The sequence below is a fragment of the Solanum lycopersicum genome, chromosome 3 (genome assembly GCF_036512215.1).
Source record: "Solanum lycopersicum chromosome 3, SLM_r2.1".
NCBI lineage: Eukaryota > Viridiplantae > Streptophyta > Magnoliopsida > Solanales > Solanaceae > Solanum > Solanum lycopersicum.
This window is the reverse complement of record NC_090802.1, coordinates 4,130,591-4,141,800: the sequence shown is the minus strand read 5'-3', so window position 1 is coordinate 4,141,800 and position 11,210 is coordinate 4,130,591. Positions and strand designations below refer to the sequence as shown.

General features: G+C 33.5%; 2 protein-coding genes across 2 annotated transcripts in view; both read left to right on the top strand.

Moving 5' to 3' along the window:
• The first annotated feature begins 1,714 nt into the window (after positions 1-1,714).
• On the top strand, positions 1,715-6,579 carry LOC101248174 (uncharacterized). Its single transcript, XM_004234337.4, has 2 exons — positions 1,715-2,099; positions 6,306-6,579. Exons 1-2 carry the CDS (start codon positions 1,929-1,931, stop codon positions 6,378-6,380), a joined length of 246 nt encoding a protein of 81 aa, XP_004234385.1. The 5' UTR covers positions 1,715-1,928; the 3' UTR covers positions 6,381-6,579.
• Positions 6,580-8,258: 1,679 nt separating this feature from the next.
• Positions 8,259-11,210, top strand: part of LOC101248457 (single-strand DNA endonuclease 1) — a 6,318-nt gene continuing 3,366 nt past the window's right edge. Inside the window, exons 1-8 of the mRNA XM_004234338.5 lie at positions 8,259-8,519; positions 8,611-8,768; positions 9,105-9,166; positions 9,309-9,433; positions 9,768-9,819; positions 10,470-10,542; positions 10,641-10,714; positions 11,070-11,129. Coding sequence (XP_004234386.2) covers positions 8,452-8,519; positions 8,611-8,768; positions 9,105-9,166; positions 9,309-9,433; positions 9,768-9,819; positions 10,470-10,542; positions 10,641-10,714; positions 11,070-11,129 — 672 coding nt within the window. The 5' untranslated portion in view covers positions 8,259-8,451. The remainder of the gene's footprint in view (positions 8,520-8,610; positions 8,769-9,104; positions 9,167-9,308; positions 9,434-9,767; positions 9,820-10,469; positions 10,543-10,640; positions 10,715-11,069; positions 11,130-11,210) is intronic.

Below are 11,210 nucleotides of genomic sequence, written 5' to 3'. Positions count from 1 at the left end.
AAATCATGATTTTATTCAATAGAGGATAAAATGAAAAATATTATTGTTGCTAATGACGTGAATATGCTAAACTTTATTATAAAAAAATATATATTACCCGTTAAATTTAAAGTTTATACTCCGACGACTTCATTAAATGAAATTTGTTTAATTTTTCAGAAATTGAATTTTATAAAATAATAGGTTTGTAATATTTTTTTAAAAAAATTAATCAATTATATTATTCTATTCATTTTATTTTACGTAAAGAAATTTGAGTAAATTACATAAATTTCGCACTAATTAGCACATTCAAGTCATTGGCATATGCTTAATTTATCCTCATTGAATAAAATTAGAACTTATGTTTTCTTTCTTCATTAATTTTATTTTGAATCGTTGACGTTATTGTTCATTTTGTAAAAGTAGTTTGAAGAAAAGAGGGTAAAGATAGAGAAACAACTTTAAAATGGATTAAAGATTTAATTTTACGAAGATTTTCGTTAATATAAATCTAAGCTATTTGTATTTAAAAATAGACAAAGACCAAACTTAATAAGTTTTGAATACTTGAAGGATTAAAATCGGTAAGTTTATAGTTAAGGGAGTAAAATCGGTAAATGTATAGTAAAAGGGATCAAAGTTGATAAGTTTTTGAATAATTAAAGAACTAAATCTGTTATGTGTATAGTTAAGGGGTCATCTTAGAGCTACTCCTCTAGTTAAGAGACTATTTATATCATTTCTATAACACTGTACAAACTACTACAATTTTCACTTATATGTCAATATCATAATTATTCATATCTTTTCACTTATGTGCAATTACACATTTTTGGTGCATTAATTTCATGCTAAAAATCAAACATTATTACATAACATTTAAGTATTTTTTCAAAGAGTGTATTGCTATAATAAATATCGTTCTATTAATTTTATAAATAAAATATTAATATCGAAAATTAAAATATAAGATAAAATATTGATTCTAAAAAAAATCTATATAGTGATAAATGTTATAAAGAGATTAATTGTGTCACTTTACCCTTTTTGATAATTGAAAAAAAAAATATACGGAGATAGTTCTTGTATAATTATACACATTTCCACTTTTTGTATTTATTAACAATAAATAAATACAAAAAATGAGAAGAAAATATCTACGTAACAATGCAATTACATCATTTTGATTATAACGTAAAATGAATCTTTTCTTCATTATCTAACGATGGATTTAAATGATACGATATATTATTATTTAAGTAACAATTAAAATAAAATTATATTTAAACTAATAATACAACATAATGATGGTTTAAAGACAACAAGTAACAATCGTCCAACTAGGGTGTTAGTTTGAATATAATGTCTATTTTGATTATTACTTAAAATCTATTGTAATGTATTGTTTAAATATATTATTATGTAATGATTAAATAAAAAATCGATTTGATATGATTGCGTCGTAAACTTATTATTCTGTCTCTTTTTTATTTATTGTTTAATAATCTTATTTTATCTTTTATCTTACCTTTTCATAGTAACCTATTTTATAACCTAGTTTTCTCGTAAGTTTACCACACAATTTTTCCTTCCTCTTAATCGAAGGTGCAAAGAGAAAAATTTCTTTTTTATGACTTCCACTCAAATTTCGAATGTATGACATTTTGTAAAATTATTCAAACCATCCAAAAGTTATATCCATTAAATACAAGATAATACAATATAATTCAATACGATATATTATAGTGTTAAAAAGAGAAAAATCTTGAACCATTACAGTCGGGTCGGGTCGGGTCCGAAGCGGCTCTTTCCGGCTCAATACAAGAGGACGGGTCTTAGGGCTATATGATAATACGAATTCTTCGAAGTGAGTTGTGGAACGCCCAATTGATCTTTGATCTTTTCATCTGAAAACTCTTTGCTTCTCATCAGCGGTAGACGGAAAAATGGCCGGCGGAGGAGACCACTCTCATGGTGGAGATTTCAGGACTAAGGTCTGGAGTATGAGTGGTGGGCCGTACTGTAGGCCCGTACATTGGAAGCGCAATACCGCAATTGCCCTCGCCGGAATCGTACTCGTTTGCATTCCTGTCGCCTTGAAATCTGCCGAGCTCGAGGTCAGTACCTCCATCCCTCCCTGTTCTCCAGTCTGATCTGAAATGTATTGATAGGTGGTTGGAAATGGAATAGTTTGCTGTAATTTTGGTAAAATATCTGATCTTGTTGACTTCAGCTTTCCGTGTGTATTGATTTATGTTAAAATTCATTAATTTTATTAGATGTAATTGAATCACCTATTTCTGCTTGGTCTCGTGAGGTAAAACACAATCTCATCTCAACTTTTAGCTTTAGTTTTTTTAGGGAAGAAATCAAAGTTCTATATTTTATGCTTTGCTCTACTGGCTCGATGAAATTGGTATATAAACCAAAATGAAGTTCTTATAGTCATGTGGAAACGTGGGATGATGAAGATTCATTGGAGGATTTGCAATACCGTTATAGGGAACAGTGTTGGATGGTCAGGTGATGTGAGGAAATATGAATGCATGGACAAGACCATCACAGGTTGAATGCTCAACCTTTGAGGGATATATTAAACCCAGTGTTTTCTGACAGATCAATCAAACTACAGATGGGAAGCACCTTTGTTTTACCTTTTCTGGTCATCCTAATACCAGCTCTGTATAATTTGGTGCCATACCAGTGACTAAGTAGGGTACCTATTTCAACTCTGAAACCCCCTTCCCCTATCATTAGGTTTATCTGCAAAAGAAAGAGAAATGCCTTTAGAAATAGCTGAGAAGTGTGAAAAGTGTGCACTTTTTGGATACTCTTGTAATGCTCCTTTGAGTCCCGACACAGGCAAAAGTTTGGTATTTAAGTAGAGAAGTGTAATGGGCAAGCCCATTATCCACCGAGTTTCAATCCATATGTCATGGTTCTTGGTGTTTTCTTAGTTAACAGAAAGGAATCAAAGATAATCTAGTGATTCTCTGAACATACAGATTTTAGAAATGGTCGCTCGCACTGTAACCTCCCACTCTGCAGATTGGTTATCTTAAATGGGGAATCATTGATTATGCTAGGCAAAATTGTGAGGGAAGGGGTGTGTGTTCACTAGAATGCCTCCTTTATTCCTGTTCTACATGTGTTGCCTTTTGTTTTCCTTCTAATGTTATCGTCTTGTCCTTAGTTTGTTGATCAAACGTTCAGCCTGCTTATTTGATACTTTTAGTTAGATGCTACAAATTCTGTACTTATTGCTGTCAAACAAGTTCACCTTAAGCATTTTTAAAGAGTAATAGTGTATAAGTAAAAGAAACTGAAGTATTTGGATCATTGGTGCAAGCAAAGAAGATTTTGCCTGACCAATGTTATGTTGTCTGCAAGTTTGAAGCCTCTGTTCAACGCTGATACTGAGTCAGTTTTGTCATGTAAATGGTTGCTCTTCCATCCCAAAGAATAATGGATATTTTCTAGAAGGCCAAATACATAGATAGACACTTAGAGTTATCATCATCTTCCAGTTGTTTATTATCCTCGTGACTAGTTGGACACTTCTTAATTCTCATTAGCATAATGGACCGGGCACACCCTGATCTAACCTGACAATACACTATTGGTGTGTTCACTTTTCAGCGCAGGGGTGTATTTAGAACCCATCTCCGGCTATTAAAAAGAAATTAAATTTCCCCTTTTACCCTTTCGTTTACCCAAATTGGAAACCCTAATTTGATATGGCAAATATTTTTATTTTTATAATACTAATAGCAGAAAATACTGTTCAAATTGTGGAGTTCTGTAGTAAAAAAAGAGGTATAAAACAAACCAAAAAAACCTCTATTCATCCTTACGAAGATTCTAGTACTTAATATATATATATATATATATATATATATAATAGAACAGATAGAATATGAAATATAAATAGAAGAAGTTGAGGAGAAGGGAAAATCGGTCAATTGACCGGCTGACCCTAAGCTCCTCAACATTCGCTTCTATAATACACACACACACACATTCTGTTTGCACCAGTAATGGAACAACATCATGCAATTCAATTTATTTTCTGAATTAAATTGCCCTTATTTTTGGAGCATCTTAAGATCCTCTCCCTACATTTGACCCACCATATGCAAGATGAAGATATGCTCCATCTTCTTTTCTGATTTAATGATCCTCCACTTTGCCAGCTTGACAGCAGTGCCAGAGTTTTCTCTGGCATTATCCAACTCAAACCTGTCATAACCAGAAAGAGGCCCAATAAATGTGTAGTCACTTTACATGTAGAAACATGTAGCTATTTGTTTATGCAAAATTGAACAGGTTTTGTTCCCCTCCTTTTTAAGGTTCGCAAGTTAAACATGCCTCCTCCATACCAGCCAACCAAAGTAAGCCATCTTGTCTGGGATTTTAACCTTCCATATGTGCTTCCGAGGCCACAATTTAGTTTGATCGTTGGCATGGTTCAGATGATTTTATGAAGAAGCTTCTGAGTTATGCCCTAGCCACCATAATTTATCTTGATTCCGGTTCACCACTGTGAACTGCTTGAGTGTGTTGAAAATCAGTGAATCTAGCTATCTCCCAATCATTCATTGGTCTCTTAAAAGTTAAAACTGATATTCCACCCCTGTGCAGTCCATACTTCATTAGGCTGGGCTTCTGTTGCTGGTTTAGAGTGTAGATATCAAAGAATAGTAGCCTGAGAGGCCAAACCAGTTGTCCTCCCAAATAGACGTGTCTTGCCAATTTCCAATTCTGTAGCTGATCCTAAAAATTTGCCAAAGAGCGTTGATAGGTTTCCAAACACTAAAGGGTTGTTTGGTTGCTAGTTAGGAAGAGAGTTATTCATGTATTAATAGCTAATATCATGTTTATTAGCTTTTAATTGATTTGTATAAAGTTCAGCAAACCATGTATACTGTTCAGTTATCAATCATCATTTTTCAATTTCACATTAATAAGATATGTTTAAGTCAATGAGTCAATTTATGTATTGTTTTATGTGGAGTAGAAGATGGAATAACTAATACATGGATTAGTAATACATAAATAACTACCCCATACATAGCTCCAACCAACAACGGTATGACCCCGAACACTATAAGCAGTGGTTACCTCCTTTGTTTTCCAGAAGCACTCCTCTCTATGTTTACCTTTTGATTACTTTCTTCCGCAGGAAGTGATCTTCATTAGATATCTCCATAGCCATTTTATGAGAAGACTTTGATTTTATTTCCTCAAGTTCAGAATACCTAGGCTTCCCTTCCTTGTTTTCTGTTTGACAAGATGAGAACCTCCCCTTTTCTTGTGGTCTTGCCCAAAAAATTTCTTAGTGAGGGAGTTGTTTTGGTGATGGTTTCAAAATGGAGCTTCTGGAAATTCTTCTACAGTGTTGTCAATTGTGGTGGTTTATGGTTCAAAGGTGGAAGAGTATAAGAAAAAGGCGAAGTAGCTTTGTTACCATTTTAAAAAAATGGAGGAGTTACACTGGTAAAAATATGGTGGCTGATGTTGCCTTGAGTTAGTAGAAACTTGCCAAAAAAATTATTTTCAGCATAAGTGGGCAAGAACTTGAATGAACTCAACAGGAAATTTGTCGGACCCAAGCTCATGGTGCTTGAAATGCCAGTTTCTAAACCAAAGTGTTATGGTCTCAGACTCAGTTTGGCTCTGCGGTGTCAGGTCGTATGACTAATGGTGGAAATATATTTATGGGGAGAGGAAATGTGAATGGAATTTTGGGATGAAACTTTGAGGAGGAGCTGCAAGTATTTGGGGTTGTCCAACTAGGGTGTTAGATTTTCTTCTCAGGTCATTGAAGATCCCATTTTTTCTGCCTTGGAGGTTAGGGGAAGGTTGCATTCACTTTTTAGGGAAGCTAATTGAGGAGGTGGTTGTGTGGTGTTTTTTTTTTAAAAAAAAAATTATTGCATCTCAAAAAATTATAAATGACAATTTTTTTTATAAAAAATAACGTGTTAATTTATTGGTTCATTTGACATGTCAGCAATGATTGCACACATGTTGTTTAGAACCGGTATCCAAAGCACACTTACGCCATTGAGGAGTCTAACTTGTTACAAGAAGTCTGAAGTGTCTAATTAGCAGTTGGTGACAACTTTTAGTGTCTTTCTTTGTGTTTTGCTTTTCTAAAATAATGTTTAGTATCTTCCTTTTTATCTTTTATTAACAGCCTGCTCTCTTGTTTTACTTGCATTTCTTGTTCTCCACCGATCAGCGATGTATGGAAGTTTACTCTGTATTTCTGTTGGGGGATATTTGATATTCATGCAATAACAAGTTTATCAATTTTGCAGCAAAGGCCACATCTTCCAGTCCGCCCCATTCCTTCTCAGCTATGGTGCAAGAACTTTGGAACAAAAGACTACTAGTTTTGTTAGTGAAGCAACGATAGTAGCTTGCTGTGGGGAAGATGATCGCCTTGCCTTCTGTATTTGGATTCTGAACTGCATTTCATGGTTACTTTTTATTTGAAATAGCGTGACCTATAATGACAATGTTCCATTGAATAAACATGACACCGCGTGCTCTTTTTACAACTGATTAAAGCATGTCAACAAACTTTCATGATGGTCTTCTTTGAAGTATTGTTCGTCTTGCTCATCCACCATGTACCACTGCGCTTTCTATCAAAGTAGATCCAGAAGAAGCTAAATAAGTGAATTCTTATATTTGCCTTACATTTGGTGTGTATAATGCAGGTATTGGTGAGTGATTTTACAATTATAATCTCTCTTCTTACTAGCTCGACTAGTTGAGCTCAAATGCCAATAGCAAGTCTAAGTATAGTTTATCTACAACTCATCCTCAAGTAGATCAATGAATGTACGAATTTTTGTAAAACCTAGTTGAGTAAAATTCTTTAAATCATTAAAATAAGGGGTATTGGTGACATCGATAATGTGAGAAGTAACTATTTTGGTGGCAGACTATCTGTAAATTTTGATTGTGATATTGAAATGAATTAAAATAAGTATATTTAGTTTCTTTTGTGCAAGAAATATAATATATTTGAAATATTTTTAAAAGTATGTTATTTGTCATCCGGTATGAAGTAATAATACAAGATTTACAATAATTAAATAGTGAAACTGTTGAAATTTGTGAATATTGACAAGTAAAAGGATAAAAAGAGATGCATTTCAACTAAAATAAAAAAGGGACACTTCACTATACTCTCAAAAAAAGTAATTTCAGTAAGAAATAATGTGTTCAATCAATAAATTTCAAAAATACTTCTAAGCAACAAATGTTTGTCCGAACTTTTTAAAAGTAATTTTAAGTGTATTTTTTTTCTTCTCAAATGTACTTTTCGAAATAATATTTTTAAGAAAAAAAACTATAGCCTGAAAAATAACTTTTGCTACTATCTAAAACTTCTCTCTCATACCTTATTGCTAACACACCCGGTTGTGCATGTCCATCAATGACTAAAGCTATTGTTAATGGACAAGTCAAATTGAGATAGTGACTATGATGCTTTGAACTCTTTAAAAATGTCAATGAATGCGTATTAGATTCTTCAAAAGTAAAATATTTTTGAAGAATTCGACATAGGTACGACAATAAAAGTGAAGAATCCACACAACTTTGATCAGTGATACTCCTCAGTGATCCAGAAAAATAAATTATCAACCGAATGATAATGTTTTTTTAAGGTTAAAAAAAGTTGTGAGATATAGAAGATGTTTACAAATGCAAAGTGAGATTAAACTTTGATATGCATAATGTTTGTAACTCTTAGAATGAATCTATTTACCATGACTCCAAGGTTAAGTAAGGTTAGAGACATAACAAATCATATATCCTAGAGGAATACCAAAAAATCTCAAATTGATATAAGCCACTAGACCTTGCCCAAGCTTATTTGAGAATCGAACGCTGAAAGTATCAATATCTATCGGAAGGAGGGGAGGGAAAATGATGAAATATGAAAATTTTAAAAGTATTTTATAAATGATTCTTTAAGAAAAAGGATGGGATGGTCGCGGGAGAGAGGTACGTGGAGGAGGTGGTGGAGTGAGATAAGAAAAATAATTTAATTTTTTTTATATGGATAGTAATCTATAATTTTTATTAGTATTAATTTTTATCTAGATAAAATATTTTCTACGTGGAATGTGATGTGTCAGAGCTTTTTGATATAAAAAAAATAGCACTACACAACCGTGTGTTTCTCAAACTAAAAAGTAATAGTTTAGATATAAAACTCATATAAATAAATAATTTAAATGTGTTTTTGACACTCTGTAATTATCTCAGTTGTTGCTCATACCCTCATAGTAGTAATAGCTGTTAAAATCAACCCCTCCAAATTGTAGTAGTCGTCGAAATGGTACACATCAAAATTCAAAAACAACGGCCATCTCCTTCGATAAATCTTGTACCATGTTCGTTTTCCTTAGAAATTGCTGAAACCCAGATGCCAAGAACTGTACCGGAATGGGTGTAAAGAATCTTTGGGATATCTTGGAATCTTGCAAGAAAACTCTTCCTCTTCATCATCTCCAGTTAAGACTCTTCCCACTTGGCTTTTACATCTTTTTCTCTTGTTTGGAATTGGGATTTACATTTCTTCTACTTAATTTCGTGTGAAAATAGGAACAAGAGGGTATGTATAGATCTATCTTGCTGGATTGTTCAACTTCAGAATGTCAACAAATCCCATTGTGCGATGAAGGAGAAGCTTTATCTCAGGGGCCTATTTCACCGCGTTAGAGCTCTTATTGCTTTGAATTGTAGCGTTATCTTTGTTACTGGTAATTTTGTTTCTTTCTTTGAGAAGATTTATAATGGGGTTTTACAAAAAAAAAAAATTAAAAATGTATACTTTACTCTTTTTCTTGTTGTATTCATAATTAGTTTGACGGTGTTTTACTTGAAGATTCTTAATTGTGGTATTCTAGATAATTTTAAGATTTGAGTTTGGTTCCAGATTAGTATTGTTGCTTCACACAGTTTAGTAACCTATGACAAGAGAAATTTAAATTCTTTACATATCTAAATACGTCTGGAATATGCATATTGGGAAATGCTGTAGTTAATACATGATAGTTGATACACATTTCAGTGGCTTCCTTTTTTTCCTTTTCCAGATGGAGCCATTCCTGCCATCAAATCATCTACCTATAGAAGGCGATTAAATCTTGGAAATGTGGTAGGATTACTTATTTACTTCCTATTTTTCCTTATCTCCTTGTCCAAAACCTCTTGAGTCTGAGTCTTAACATGCCTCTTTTTCAATTGGTAAGCATTCTAGTTTAAGCTGCTCATTACACACTAGTTTTTTTATGATGTAGCTCACTCAAGATGAGGCGGCGATTAAACCTTCATCAATACGAAGAAACACAGGATCAGACTTTTCGCGCATGATGAAAGAGGCTAAAGTCCTTGGAAATGCACTTGGAATTCCGTGCTTAGATGGGTAACTCTTTACCTATGCATTTGTATTCCGTATGCTATTGATCTGTCAGAATGCAAATATTCATGTAATTCATAAAAGGAACTCAGCTACTTTCTGAGAAACTTTCACTCTTCTCCAAGTGTTCTATGTGATATTATCATTTGTTAGTTTTCCATCTTAACTTGCTCAGGTATCTTTACGTGGAAGAGTAAAATGTTTACAAAAACCAGGTCATTCCATCTGATTACCGTGCAATGAATTGTGAATTGACCGTACTTTAATGAGTCATGTGATATAATGCTTATAACTATTGAGGTGTAGAAAATTACTATTGACTGCTGGAAAAATTTTTCAGGATTGAGGAGGGTGAAGCTCAATGCGCATTATTAAACTCAGAATCATTCTGTGTGAGTAGAAGTCCTGATCCATTATGCTAGTTAGATTTTTCCTGATATGATTGTCGTTCTAAAAGTCTAAGGTGTGTTTGGTGAAGGGGAAGTGTTCTTTTCATGAAACATGTTATCTTGGAAAGTGGATCTTTTTACTCATTTTCGGGTGTTCAGTTTGTAAGCAAAAAGTTTTATCCTAAAAGCATTTGTATATAATATAGACAAATAATATGGGAGGTGATGGGATTTACGGGGTGGGGGTGAAGATGAGGTGTGTCAGAGATTGGGGAGGACACAATCAATGTGGAATGCCACTTGTAGAACTTGTTATCCGTACTTCCATTATGAAAGTCATTTCCTCATTTTTAAGGAACTTGTTTTCCTAGAGAAAATATTTTCCAATTTTTTTACCAAATGAACATGGGAAAACCGGCATTCTCGCTGACCACATCTTATAGGGATCATCGAATCAATAGCAATAAGCCCGGTTTGAAGTGGCTCATATACGGAACAGTAATACCCTGGCTGGCAGATTCAATCAATCAAAATTCAGAAGCGAAATTTCACCCCAAGACTCTGTTCTTAAGAACTTATTACCATAAGAATCATTGTTAATTTTCACTGGAGCTACATCATAATGTACCATACATTAATAATATCATTATCAGGATGGATGTTTCACTTCAGATTCTGATGCCTTCCTCTTTGGAGCAAGAACGGTGTATAGAGATATGTGCCTTGGTGAGAATTGATCAATATTTCTCTGTTCTTTCCTTGACTATTAGTAGTGGATTTTAATTGATTTTGATGTACTTATACTTTTAGTTTGTGAGATTTAGGGGATGGCGGGTATCTAGTTTGCTATGAAATGGATGATATTGAGAGAAAGCTCGGACTTGGAAGGAACTCCTTGGTAATTCTTTTGCCTTTTTGGCTTCTATCACTATTGATTACAATGGGGAGGATATTGTGAAACCATATCGGTCTTAAGGGAAAACACTTCCAATCTATCATGAGGGAGTTTTCTGTTTCTTGGTTTTATTCAGCTCACTTCAGAATACAATGATATGATCAACTGGCAACTATTATGTCCTGATAAATGATGTTGCTGGAGAAACTATGAATCTTTCTGATTTTTACCATGAAATCTGATGGTCTCAGAATTTCATAAACCTTGCTTTGTCTGGAACAGCCCAGCCATTGCAACTCATTGTTTAAATTTCTGATGTATTCGTTGGGGTTTGTTTTTTGGAAATTGTTGTGTCTAGATAGCACTGGCTGTTATTCTTGGTGGTGATTACTCTGAAGGAGTTTATGGGATTGGTCGGGTAAGTCTTAGAAATTCTGATTCTTCTATCTGGAAGGCATTCTTTTTCCTCTCAATTTAACATGTATATGATCTGAAACGG